Source organism: Berghia stephanieae, chromosome 6, assembly GCF_034508935.2.
Source record: "Berghia stephanieae isolate SIO BIC M18660-M18661 chromosome 6, UCSD_Bste_1.3, whole genome shotgun sequence".
Classification (NCBI taxonomy): Eukaryota; Metazoa; Mollusca; class Gastropoda; order Nudibranchia; family Aeolidiidae; genus Berghia; species Berghia stephanieae.
Window position 1 is genome coordinate 55,195,014 of NC_088365.1, and position 15,148 is coordinate 55,210,161.

Below are 15,148 nucleotides of genomic sequence, written 5' to 3' on the forward strand. Positions count from 1 at the left end.
TAGATTAGTTTGAAGATAGCTATAGTATAATTATAGTAATATTTGTTAAGGCTATCATCATCATCATCATTATCATCGTTATCATTATCATCATCATCCACATTTTATATTAATTATAATAGTTATAATTTTGTCTTTATTTTTATAATTGTTTTATTTTAATTGAACCAGGTTCGAGTTTTCACATATGCTGTTGGTCCGACTCCAAACCCAATCCATGCTATAAGATGGATGGCTTGTGCTAACCGAGGTAAAATGGAAAACTTGAAGTTAAATACTTGTTTCACACTTCTTTCTGTAATTTAAATATTTTTTTTTCTTCGTGTTAAATTTTTAAGGTACCGTTTTTATACACCTCCATTGGCGGTGATGGTAAATTAATGAACATGTTGCTGCATACGTCCATGAGTTTTAAATAGTTTTAGAATGTAGTTTAGCACGATGCTTAGTGATTACCGATGTACGTTTATACAATGACAATAAATTAAAGAATAATAACAATAATTTAAAAAATCAAAAGAAAAAGAAACTTGGCACACAAATACTGATCTCAAATAAATAAATAATTTTAGAAAATTAAAATCGAAGTTTTTTAAAAACATGATAAAAAGTTTTTGAAAAAAAAAAAAAAAAAAGAAAGAAAAAAAGCAAACATAAATAAAGTAAATTAAAAAAAAAAAAAAAATGTCTACAATGGGAATCGAACCCGGTACTTTCAAGGTTAGAGTCTGACAGCCTGCCCCCTGCGCTACGGAGCCACCTGACTGTTCACATTTAATAAGGTCTTTCTACAACATTATTTTACCTTCAGTGCAACTTCTATTTTCTGGTTTTATATTTCGATTTTTAAAATTATTATTATTATTGTATAAATTTATTTACAAAAACATCCTGCAGATGTCACAATACAACTTTCGCCATGTCCAAATACAGAAACACAATTTCGCTGATGAAATTAGGTGGGATGCGCATGCGTGACGGAGGTGGATAAAAACGATCCGTTAAGATACACCGTCAGCGGAGGTGCATAATAACACTACGAATTTTTAAAAATTCTGTCATATTCTATCAATGAAATAATTGAATGGCGTCTGAATGAATGAATTAACTAATCAACATAATACAGCAAAAGACAGGCCAAAACCAAGGTCTCTCCTATGTGACAGATAATTTTTGAAAATTTGTAATTTACGTAATTACATGATAATCTTTCTAAAGTATATGAAAATGATATTTTTCTCATTGTAATATTTTAAATCAAAGTTTTTGAGCAACAGAGAACAAAACTACGATGTAAAAAAAAACAAATGGTTCCAATCTCACTGGAAGTGTAAAACCACTCTTCTGGAGGACTGGATACAATAACTTGTGTGATTGATTTTCTGGTTTCAGAGTGATGGCATCTTATTGTCTAGTCTGAATATAACCTGGTCGTCAATAAAAATCACATATCCTCGCTCTTTTACGCCCCATAATCTTAAGAATCTGCCTATACATCCTGCTACTAAAATAGATATGCCATCTTATGATTCAATATGGTACCTATTCATAATTATTCCTCCGAGGGAACTGGTTACTTGCACACTTCCAATGATTTGGAACTGGAAGAGTAGATGGTGTGCCTCGTGACCTTCTCTGCCCTATTCTTTTTATTTTATTATTTTATTCATTTTTCAGGATACTTCTCACAAATTCCTGCCATGGGAGCCATTCGATCTCGTGTTCAGGTAACCTTTGAATGACAATTTTATAACATTTTAAAATGTATTTGTGCGATTGGTATAGTATGAATCATCATCAGCATCATCATCATCTTTGTTATTATTATCATCTTATCACCATTTTTATTATCATATCATAATCATTATCATCATAATCATCATCATTATCATCATCATCATCTTTGTTATTATTATCATCTCATCACCATTTTTATTATCATCATCATCGTCATCATCATCATAATCATCATCATCATCATCATTGCCATTATTGTCATTGCTATTATTGTTATAATTATTATTATTATTATTATTATTATATTATTATATTATTATTATTATTATTATTATTATTATTATTATTATTATTATTATTATTATTATTATTATTATTATTACTAACTCCTGAATAACCAAAAAAAAAAAATTAATTTTAGGTCAAGTATATTTATACTGTGTCGCTGACTCAGAAAGAAACTTATTTATGAAGTTAACTTCTTAAAACAAATGGATAAGTCAATAAGATCGTTATGATTTTAAATCATTTAATTTTCAATATATTGTAAAGAATAATGCTTTTTGTTTTGATAGGTATACACTCGAGTACAGTTTCCTCGAACTCCTCAGGATATGCAAAAAATGTTCGAGAAAATTGTAGTTCAAGGAAACTGTGCCCAAAAAAATTTAAGGAAAAAAATTAGAGACATTCAAATGAGTTTGATGAAACCGTTTGTTTGAAGAAACAGTAGTACTCAAGTGTAACTGATTTCACATGCGTTTTTGAAATATGGAACGGATAACCTGTTAATTGGCAAAAAAATATAGATTCTCAAACTCAATTTTTATTGAAAATCGTTTTTAAGGCCTTAGTTGTTTTGACAATGAAACGTGTGATGACATCTGAATTGTATATTGAGGAACTCTCATTCTTGATATAATGTATTTTAACAAAGTTATGAATTGTTTTCATGAATGATCTGGTACTGCCTATTAAATGATTCAGGATTATGTTCGTGTTCTGGAGAGACCGTTGGCCATCGCTCATGCTGACCATTCTCTGTGGACCAGCAGTCATAGGAGTATCTACTACTCCTCCAATCAGTGGACGGTACCCACGCTCAAGATACATTATCTCAAGCCTCATTCATGCTGCATACAATTTCATTCTTAGGCTGTTTATGTAAAAACATCACAGACTTAGTGCCATCTGATATGTGTTAATGAAAGAATACATAATTTACTTTTTTATTTTGAAACAGCATCTCTTTGAATTTTTTTTTCTTTCTTTTCTTCTTTTGTCAAGAATTTGACATGTTTAATACTATACATCAATACCTATTTGAGAAGAAGTTTGGAAGAAAACAGCTCTATAATTATTTCATTTAAGCCTTTAGTGCTTAAATTCTTCCGTTAATATACACATTGAGAGACATTTGTCGAATAAAGATCATATTAATTACAAGCATATCATGACTGCACTAAGTCTTTTCATAAACATTCCTTAAACTTTGGATTTGCCCTCTGTTACCTCATTCTCCTTCCTGGTTAAGATCTTTTGGGAGTGTGATGCGGATTTTAAATATATTTCTCTTCTGTTATGAACCAGTTTTGAAACAAACTTGGCTTTCGCATTTCAAATTACATACTTCTTTTCTTATTTGAGGCTTATGACAGGAGACCAAATTTTCATCTTTCAGATTTCAGTGCGTTCATTTAACTTTATTCTTTCCATGTCATTTATTTATTGGGAATTTCAAACACGGCCAAATAATTTTGTTCTTATTTTATTTCCTCCCATTTTTTCTCTCGCTTTTTTACCAAAAAAAAAAAAAAAAAAAAAGTCCTGGCGTGATAATTAAGATGCATGTTTTTATTTCAATAAAAAAAAAATCCCCCAAAAACCCAAAGCAAACCAGATAAGACCTGTCATTTCTAATTTTTCTTCAATTTTTTAGAATCTCTTTTTGTTAAGCTTTAATAAGTCCTTAAGCATGCCATTCCTGACCTTGCTATTTACCAATGCTCGTATTTATTAAAAATTTTTTTTTTACAAATTTTTAAACTCCTTAAAGATTTTGTGTTCATTTGTTTTTATCTATCATTGATTCAAACAACTCTAATAACGGTTTATTTTAAAAGGTTCATAATCCTTAATATAATGTTTTTTTCTACAGCTAGAATTCTTCATTATTGTAAAATTTATATTTTCTTTGTGTGAATACTGCATATTTGCATACAGGCTTATACGGAGCATCTTAAGAAAACACTGGAAAGCTACCAGGCCAGACATTATTATTGGGAATTGACCCATGACCCAAGGGTATGACCTCACCTCCTGCCTCTCCTACTCTATGCATCTTATATCTCTTTGCACAAGTCAATAACCTGGGGATGGTGTGCCGCTTATTAATACCACTACAATAAAGACAATTTAATTTTGTTATGAGATGAAATTGCTCTAAAGAAATGTAGAATGACATTTTTTTGTGTGGTAAACTTGAATAAAAATGAACTTTTTACTTGTAAGAGGATTTTAGAGGAACTACGCCAAATAATGGAAAATTGTTAATTATCACTTTTGATTTGATCTGAATCTAAATATTTACCATACGTTTGAAAAAGAAAACTATAGAGAAAACTCGAGGTTTACAATTTGTAATGTCTGGCTATTTTATCCATTCTTAAAATTCTTAAGTGCCTCTTTGAAGGAGGTACCAACTTAGTGTTTGTTGATTTTTTTTGTTTGTTTTTTTTTTTCCTTTTCTACATCTTTCAGAGTTTATCTATGATAACAATGAAACTGTTAATTGGTCGTGTAGAGGTATGTCAGGCCCGTGTCACCATTGATAATCCTGTTTTTCGTACCATGAAAAGGACAAAATTATTGCTGTTGACCCTCTAGATAGGATGTCTGGCATAGAGTGCTTTCCTTCTGAGTTTTGACTCAGCTGCCTTATTGCTGCCCCCTTTTGGATAGGCAGACGTAAAATAAATTCCAGCATAATATTAATATTATTTTAAACCCAAACTTGTCGATTTTCACATGTATTGTGTGTCCTAGCCATTGACTACAACCCCCCTCCTATATCTAGACACACACACACACACACACACACACACACACACACACTAATTAATGATGTCAATAATTTTAGTAAAAGCGCCATGAGTCAAGTTTTAAAAAATTTATTAAGAATAAGATCTCATAAGCTTGGCCATTTGAGAAAGAATTGTTGCACACATCTTTTGAATGCCTCATACATTTTTTCCTTCCTCTGATGTAAAATATTAATCACATCTACTCTTAAAATCCAATCCTTTCTACTCGTTGTGACTTTTCAACTTTCATGAATACGCCAGGATTTTATTTATGATTGATTCTTTTGCTCTCTCTATTAGGGTCAAAACTATAAAACTGCATTTGCTTAACAGCAGGTTTCATATAGCTATGCCATCCTGAATTTTCACGTAATAACAATTATATAAAAAGTTATGGGAATTGTTTATTGATTTTGGTATCAGACATAAATGGGGTTAAAATGTATAAAGAAATAATGGGAATAAAAATTACTCTTATAAAAGATACAAAACAAAGTAAACGACGTTTCAGCCTTTGGCCTTCTTCAGGTAAACAATAAATGGAAATATGTTACATTGGCATTGTAGTTAAAACATTACAGGTAAAAATGTGTGTGTGTGTGTGTGTGTGTGTGTGTGTGTGTGTGTGCATGCGTGCAAAAGAAGGAGGGAGAGAGAGAGAGAGAGAGAGAGAGAGAGAGAGAGAGAGAGAGAGAGAGAGAGAGAGAGAGAGAGAGAGAGAGAGAGAGAGAGAGAGAGAGAACGACATGAAATGTAAAATAAGATCAAAACTATAAATCAATCATAAGATTTTTTTTTTGCTCTATCGAACTTTCTGGTAAAGCCATTTTTGGTATAGCCATTTTTAGTTCAACAATTTTCATTAAGGTTCCATATTTTTCTTTTGCCTGAAAAAAACCCCAAACAAAACAAACACAAAAAGACCCCCAAAAAACCCACAAACAACGGAAAAAAACCCCAAACCCTCAGAGAGCATAAAAAAAACAACATGGCAACTCTGTTTTAATGAAAAACTTGGAAGGTCACGTCTTCATTGGAAGGTCTCTAATATCACAAGATGGAAGCATTGTCACTTCTGTCCAGTTCTAATAAACAAAAAGCACTGTCTATAATATTCTTGTTCTTTTGGATTAGTTGGACTGATGGTTTTCTGTTTGAGTTTTGTATTGAAAACTAATCACCACATATTATTGATAGTTGTAGATGGATCTGGGCTGCACTTTTTTTTTTTACGATGTGTTCTTTATTAATCAACTGATTGGCATTAAATTGAAATAAGGACATTTCATTAACAATATATATATATATACAGTTAATGGTGGAATTTGGAAAAAAAAGAGATTGCCCATACCTTCTCTGCAGTATTCACATCCGGACTTATATTGTCCATTACATAATTGGCTTGGTTTCCTTTTGTATATAGACAGGGATGGAGTAGTATACGTTTTAAAACTCATGACACGTTTTGTTTTGTTTTTCACTATTGATTTAAAATAGCTTCTCATATAACTTGTAAGAAAATACGTTCAATTCAATTTCATTATTTCATCTTAAAAGATATGTTCACAAAAAAAAATCTATTTGAAAAATAATTTAATTTATTCCACTCTTTAAAATGTTCACCCTCAGCAAATCATCATCTGTCACCATTTGTACAGCATTTATCATGAATTCATTCCTTACAAATTTTACGATTTTGAAAACTGGTAATTTTATTGAAATCACAACAATATTTTTTTCTGTGGTTAATTGTTATTTCCTATTTACCATACAGCTATGGTCACTGAAGGACAATCGGTCGTTTATTATCTTTTTAATAATTAATTATTGATTACACTAAAACAATCAGGATAAAAATAAATGAATAAAAATTAAAATTTTTCAAAAGTACAGTCAATCATGACAAAAGTCATGATAGACTTACGGTTTCCATCTTGCTTTCATTGCGACTATTTATTAATTTAATGTAAATTTGGTGTGTTTAAATGCTCCACTATCCTGCTATTTTTTTGTTGATATGGATTTAAGATTATGATAGCTGTGTAGAATACTGATTAATAATTACTCACCCGCCCCACTCCTGTCTTTAGTAGAGTTAAAGAAAAATAAATGAAAGTAATTCTCTTCTTATGACTTGAATGATACTAAAGGGATAGGAAAGTGGTCTTCAAGTGGTATATTTGGAAATCAATCTGCCAAATGTTGACATTCACAGAGATGAGTAATAATATTTTTATTTAATATGTTTGATAATTGCATTGTTTCTTTTACTTTTATTCACCTCTCTCCTTCAATATTTCATTTTTATACAGGAATTTTGGTTATCATCCTGGAATTGTGCAACTGTTTATCTCGATTGTTTAACGCTTAGTTTGGTTACAAATCTTTTTTATTCTTCAGAAATGAAAAATTACTGCAGCTGGGATGCCCATGTGTTGATTTTCGAAAGATGAATTTATATGTCAAATTGACTTTAATCCCACAGATTTTTGCCATTCAGTTATCAAGCAGTGACTTTTTTTTTTTTTGATGTAAACAATTAAAAAAAATCTCATGAAATTCGATTTTAGATACTTTATTGATATTGTTTTTGACGCACAGTCCTTGTTATTAGGAGCGGGTGGTTGGATGGGAGCATCACCCTTGAATCGTATACCTATGATGTTTGCATGGGTGTACGATCCGATAGTGATGTCGTTTCTTCTTCTCTTTACTAGCCTATCCTGCTTCTTTGGTTTGTGATTGTATTTTTGACAGGGATTATTTTTTTTTCTGAAATCTTCTGCCTGTTTGTTCTTGGTTATTTATAATTTAGCTTATGATATCTTTAGGTTATGATTTTGATTTACATTTGTACTATTTTTGTTAGATTGCTTGTTTTTTTGTTTCAGCGGTCTCTCATATAACCTCAATTGTGTTGGAAGAGACCTAAAGCAACAAACAAACAAACAAACTTGTTATTAGGAGGAAATTGCAGACTGCAGACATTGAATACCCTGTATTTATATGGTTTGGTGGATTTACTTTTCCTACTGAGAAATCTTGATTTTGATAACATTTTCATCCTAATTCATTGAAAATGATATGTTAGTCACCTCAAATTGAACTTTTAGGACGTATTTTTTTCCAATTATGACAACATTGAGTGGAAATCTTTGTTGTTATAATTCCTTAACTCCTGAAGAAACTTTGTAGATAATCATTTTAAAACTTTGCTTTTGAACTTTATTAAAGGAAAAAACAAATTCACGTTGTAACTTGCAATATCTACATTTGCCAGGACTCAGTATGGTGAGAATTAATTAATTTATCAACTTCATTTCAGATGCAATTTCAAATGCAGTCGTACAACACCGCCACATTCATCGTCACCATCTCTTCTCTCTCGCTGTGTTTTGATTGACAAATGAAAAAAGTGATCCTCCACATTTCAATCAGATTCTCCATTTATTTCAGAGTTGCAAAGGATTCAGTAACATTTCTCATACGAATTAATTCTGATAAAAACAAATTTCAAGCATGTTGTGATTTTCTTTTTTGAAGGAATACATTCCAGTGTTGAGCAGACCCCAAGTAATAAAAAACAAGAAAACTTTCGAATGGGGAAACATTTACGAGGACCATTTGGTACCTGGCTTTCTTTTCGCCGTCCTTTTGTATTAGTTCATTGTGAAATTGTATAGTCATGATAATTGTCATTTCTAGATTCTACTACCTTATATCTCGATAGTGTACCTTTTGTTGTTGATTTGCCTGATGTGTGTGTATAAGTGTTAGTTTGTTACAAACATTTTATTCAGTGGAATTCCAAAAAATGGCTTTTTTTTATCTTCAAAATTAAAGAAAAAATAAATACTGAATGGGTGAGTTTTATTTCTTCAGATTTGATATATCTTCGACTTAAAATTTTAGATAAATGTAATAAAAATAATATGAAAAAAAAAAACGTGATTTTTATCTGCGTTTGTGATTTGTTTTAATACTTTGATAAAGCTATGGGACATTACATTTTATGCACTGAAGATGTTTTAAAAACCCAAATGATTCATTTCATTTTGAAACATATTTTATTGGTACTGTCAAACTTACTTTGCGACTTTTTCACAATTTGATTACATCCCCCTTTAGGCTTATACGTAAGAGATTAGGCTTTTTCGTATTTATCTAAAATTCTGTAATACCTATGCCTTTGTTGACGAGTTCCACTCTATGATGTCCTATTATAGAGCAGAATACTGTATAATTGTGTGTTTTATATACACAGGTAGCAATAGATAGCTGTTGTTGTTGTTGTATATGCAATGTGTGTTTATAAAGTTTACACAATTTTACTTAATGACAATTAATGCACTATTCTTATTGTTTTCATATTCTTTCTTTTTTTATTACAGCTGTTGCAATTTACAGATTTTGATGATTGTTTTAAAAATATATCAGAGCATTTTTGTATTCATTACTCTCGTGTTTTGCCATATAATACATTGTCATTATGATGGAGTTAAGTTACCCTATCAGAACATTAAAAAAATATAAACTAAGCCAAAGTGCAGGGCACACCAGTTCACAGAAATTCACAAACCGAGCTGCTTTAAACTTTAAAAAATTCGTAGTTGTCTAGGGAATAAGAGAATGATCAATGATATGATTTAAGTTTATAAAGGAATAATTTTCACTCAGCAGAAAGGAATAACGCTTCAAATGCCTAAATAAACCCTGGTGCCAGATTTTACTTAAAAAAAAAAATTAATAGAAGATACTCAATGTAGTTATTCTAAGTTTGAGCAGCAAAAAAAGTAGTTCTTTGAATTTTTCTGAGTCTCCATTGAATTTTTATGAGTCTCCATGTCTGCACAAATAATGAATATTTTTTTAAAATGTGAGAGAAATGTTGGCTGTAGATTTTCCTCTGCACTAAATGCGCTTGATTATTGGATGCCTTTTTCCCCTCTTATATATTGAAGCAGAATGTTGATTTTTATCTGTTTTCAAATGAACAGCATCTTGATGTATGAGAAAGAAAGAAAAAGGGTTTTGTTATATACCACTAAAAGGGTTTTGTTATATACCACTAAAAGGGTTTTGTTATATACCACTAAAAAGGTTTTGTTATATACCACTAAAAGGGTTTTGTTATATACCACTAAAAGGGTTTTGTTATATACCACTGTACCACCTGCAAACTTTGCTGTCCTCTATTATGCCCCTATAAAATATGACATGATTTACATAGAGTCATAAGTCAATCAAATGGAATTTTTAAAAATGGATTGGCAGGACCCAGGTTTTATAGATAGAACGAAGATGATGTCACTCAGGTCTTTGTTATTGTTTTTTTGCAATCCACGTTTATGGGTACTTCTCACTAAACTGTATTAACCAGAATATAATCGTTCAATGTTACACATAGTTTTGTGTGTTGGTCCGTTATACTTCCAGACGGCAATGTTGTGAGCTTCTTGGCCCAGCGCATAATATCTATAGTTTTTAATTGTTATCATAAGTTTTGTTGTCAAGCTTAGTTATGGCCCTTTAAAAGACGCAAAGCCCATGGAGCCAGATATTCTGGTTTCTGTAGTGCAAAATCGAAAGCAAGAATTGCTTTTTACCGTTCAGTAAGATGTGCAGTCAATTGCAATGAACTTTCAACCACATCTAACAGACTTGGCTACCAAATCAATGTTGGGTGGATGGACAGTGGGGATATGAAAAAATCTGATCTGCACTCAGCTTCGATACCTATTCCTTTGCTTGCGAGGCGAGAACTTCACTGTTGAGCTATTGGGACCCCCTTTATCAAGTATAGCATCTTTCAATGGACCAAAAAATATCACAGGCTGGTAAAAATGATCAAACATCTTGTATTATCATTTTAGTAGATTGAAATTTGCCCATTATTTTGAGAAAATGAAATTCAATATTATCTGAAGCTTCAGAAACACAAAACACTGATGAGGATTAATGTTTTGGTTTACCCATGCATCAAAATACAAACATTTTTAACTAGTCCATGGAGTTTATCCTGGTTTATATAGCATGAAAGGGACAATAGAAAATTCTTACTCCCCTTTGGACAGGACACTCGTCTACTGTAAAGTACTTTCCACCACATCTAAAAGACCTAGCTACCCAATCACTAGTGGGTGGACAAGGGGGTCAGAAAAAAAAAACTCAAATGCACCTGGGATTGATCTCGGTCCCTTTGCTTGTGAAGCGCGTACTTATTCTACCGATAATTTAAAGAAGGACATAATTATTTGTATTTTGATGAAGAGAAGGAGAAACCATAACTTCATGTAATCATTTGTGTTTTCTGTTTCTGTAACTTCACGCCATCATTTTTTTTTCAGGATTAATAGCTTCAGGCATCATATTTATTGTTCCATTTGCCAGATAACTTTTCGGGCAGTATGTTGTATGATCTTAACATCTTTGAATATCTTGCAGTTACAATGGATTTGAACCATGGACTTAGGAAAGGAAGAACATATACGAATACAATTATATTGGTCATAATTTTTTTTTGTTCTTAAAGGTCTATCAATAGGTAATTTGGCATGTAAGTTAAAGATCTGTAAATCACAATTTCGATTTACTATTATAATTTAAGGGTGAACTGAGTGCTCAAATCAAATATAATATGTTGTTTTAATTTTTTTTTTGTGTTTTTTTTTTTTTTTCTTCTAAAGAACACTTTATTGAAATGAATCACAAAGCTGTCTTTATTTTATGTGATATTATTAAACTTATGTAAATTAAAAAGTGTTGACATAATTTTAATTTAACTTTACACCGGTGTCCTTTTCACAATTTGTAAGCTGAAAAATAAAATAGACACTGTCAAACTCAGAAACAAGTAATGCTTTTGAGAACTTTGTATGATGTGACTTTAATTGCCCTTTATATATATATTTTTGGCATGATGTCTTAAACTTATTGTTCTATTTTCTTCTCATAGTTCATCCGTGATTATTTCATAAAACATTTATACCATATGGAATATTTCCTGATTTTAATTGTCGTATGTTTTTCTAGGCAAACAGTATTTTTTTTTCCTCACCCGGGGAATTCATTTAGCCTGATGCAAATATTAAAATGCTTGAAGAAATGAAGACTGACTAGATCAAATGAATATTTCCATTCTCATGTAAATCCGTCTATTGTATTCGGTTCTAATTAAAATTTATATTGATATCTATATTATACATGGCCATCGTTTTTTTTTACCAAGCTTATTGGATTTAGTAATGCTTGAATTTGAACCTTTCCCTTTCCCTTCATCAAACCAATATAACTAACTTTTCAGTTTAATTAGTACAAAGTCTCTTAGGCGTCCATTTTTGTTTTGTTTGTTCCTTTCTAACCATCCCTCACTGCTCTTATAGCATAGCCAGGTTCGAATTCATGCCTGACTGAAGTGGGATATTGTGAGTATAGATAGAATGAAGTTGATGTCACTCAGGTCTTTGGTATTGTTTTTTTGCCATCAATGTTTATGAGTACTTCTCACTAAACTGCATTAACCAGACTCTAAATATAAACGTTTTATGTTACACATAGTTTGGTGTGTTGGTTCGTTATACTTCGGGATGGCATTGTTGTGAGATTCTTAACCAAGCGCATATTATCCATACATCTTAGCCAAGAAAACCACTAAGAGATTTTGTGAACATTGACATTCATCAGCTGCTTACCACCCTCAATGTCTCTTGGCTTAACGGGAAGACAAGACGCATTGCTGCTTCGTCCATCAACTATATTTTTTTTCAAAATGGCGGCGCTGAATAGCGACGCACAGTTACACCTATGTGATGAATTCTTTTGATATTTATTTGTTTCATGACAACATTTCACTCATTTCCGTATTAAACGTTGTATGATTGTTCGTATTAATGAATGGTATGTACTTCAAACTTTAACGTTTAGAGTTCTGCTTCAAATCCTCGGAAAAATCGTTCGTATCAATGTTTTTGTCTGAAGGAAATCGAAATGGCGGTGGCCTTGTTTACTTCCGACACAAAAGTGCACCGCTAATTTCATCTTATTTCGCGATTTGTTGATTGAAGACCTATCCTTCGCTTAATATTACATAAAGCGTTGTATGATGATTTAGAATTACAAAGAGGCATCAAAAATAATAAACCATCCTGTTGATGAAGTAGAAAGAATTCACGGAAAAGCAATAGAAAGGAAAGCATTCTCAATTACCAACAATAAAAAAAACAACATTTTATACCATGAATTTGGTCTTTTGCCATCTGGGAGAAGTTTTTGTCAGATTAAATGTGGAACTAACAAGTATAAATCGACGTTCGTTCCATCAGCAATAAAAATGTTGAATATTTCATATGGTACAGCAAAACCAAGGATTGATGCGTTGACTGATTGACTGATTAATTTGTTTAATGTTAGATGAAGTGACCAATTGATAATGATGATAATATTTGGTGTTGAATTGCCAAGAATGTAACGAATTGAAAATGAAATGAATATGTTAATGTTGTGTATGTCGCACGCGTGAAAGAAAGAGAGGAAGAGAGAGAGAATGGGTAGAGGTGTCTGTTCAATGTTATAGTTATCATATAACGTTATGACAAGTGTAACTAAATGACAAATTGCCATATTTATGGACAATAAAGATCTATTATTATTATTATTATTATTATTATTATACATAAAAATTCTTAGTTTGTGAAACAGACAAATGTAGTCACTAGTTTCCGTAGGTGTGAAACAAAATTTGCCCAGTATTGTTTATTCTTATTCAAATGTTATTTTTGAGTTTTTATATTGATTTAAATTAAATAGTTTTTATATTGATTTGATTTTTTTGTTGTTGTTTTTGATGATTTTAGAATGTGTTTTCATTGTTTATCTTTTGTGTTTCTTTTTGAATTTTGAAATTTGACATTCTCCAAGAAGTTATATGAAGACATTTATGAGAGTGATTGGTTTACACGAGTTTTTGTGCATAAATTGCGTTGAAGGCAATTATTGTCAATGCATTTCTTGCTTTCAATGAAGTTTTTAATATTCTGCATATTTATTGCATGCTTTATTCTTTCACCTCTTCTTTTGGTCATTGCATTTGCTTGCTTTTTAACCTTTTAAAAATATAATATCCTGATTGATTTTCAAATTTTGATATTTTTACTAACGTCGAAAAAGAATATAAAAATATAAATTGTATATACTGTTCTATCAATATATAAGGGAAGAAAAGTTATGGAATATTTGCCAAACATTTGTCATTTTTTAAATTATATAGAATAATATAAGAGAATAGATATATAAAAATTACTTTTATGAAAGTCGTAAACTCCTGAATTCAAACCATTCAAACAAATGCTATTTGAAATGTATGCTAATTTGTTATTAGGAATTAAACATTTTGTTATGAAATCTTAAATTTGAATGGGTAATGTATTCTTAAAAATTATATAATTTCTTGTTTTTGACTTTAAAAACGCTATCTTTAACTTTAACTTTTAACTTTAATTTTGATTATAATGGTATGTTTCTTATATATGAATGAGAGAATTAACATTCTTAATGTTAAGGTTTCTATTTCAAAAGAATTGTAAGAATATTGACAACACTTAAAATGAAGTCAGAAAAATTAACCAAATCTATTAATTTATTTCTATTTAGTTTACATGGTTAATTGCTAATTTCCGATGCTTTTAAAAATGTTGTTATGAATTTGGAATGTTATTATCTTTCAAACTTTCTTTGTTATTTTTTATTTTGATTTCCCTGTTAAAAACGTATTGCATATTATTTCTTCAGGGTTTGGGAATGATGACCACTGTGACCCTTCCTGTTTACAACCACACATCTGAATCTGTAAGTTATTTTTGTCATCTTTATTAGGTTTTTGTATTAATCCTGTAGTCCATACCCAGCAAGATCAAAATCTTAAAAGTGATGTGTGAAAAAAAACATCACCCCCCCCCCCACACACAATAATAATAATAATAATAATAATAATAATAATAATAATAATAATGATAATAATAATAATAATAATAATAATAATAATAATATAATAATAATAATAATAATAATAATAATAATAATAATAATAATAATAACAATAATAATAATAATAATAACAATAATAATAATAATAATAATAATAATAATAATAATAATAATAATAATAATAATAATAATAATAACAATAATAATAATAATAAGTGGCATTTGTATAGCGCTTTACCCCAATTTCATCTAACACCAAAATTTGATAGTGTATGACACTGAGGTGTGTGATATAGTGTCGGACAAAATAGAGAGCAAAATACAAGTAAATATCATTTTCGGTACAA

General features: G+C 30.4%; 1 protein-coding gene across 5 annotated transcripts in view; it reads left to right on the plus strand.

Moving 5' to 3' along the window:
- The window catches only part of LOC144975296 (voltage-dependent calcium channel subunit alpha-2/delta-2-like), a 75,059-nt gene that overhangs the window by 23,355 nt on the left and 36,556 nt on the right, over nucleotides 1-15,148 (plus strand). For 2 of the 5 annotated variants that reach the window (XM_078919247.1, XM_078919245.1), the window contains exons 13-16: nucleotides 172-250; nucleotides 1,678-1,727; nucleotides 8,364-8,447; nucleotides 14,607-14,663. In XM_078919247.1, coding sequence (XP_078775373.1) covers nucleotides 172-250; nucleotides 1,678-1,727; nucleotides 8,364-8,447; nucleotides 14,607-14,663 — 270 coding nt within the window. Of the gene's footprint in view, nucleotides 1-171; nucleotides 251-1,677; nucleotides 1,728-2,724; nucleotides 2,830-3,960; nucleotides 4,042-8,363; nucleotides 8,448-14,606; nucleotides 14,664-15,148 lie in introns of all 5 variants that reach the window. The other 3 variants (XM_078919243.1, XM_078919246.1, XM_078919244.1) reach the window with 3 other exon arrangements.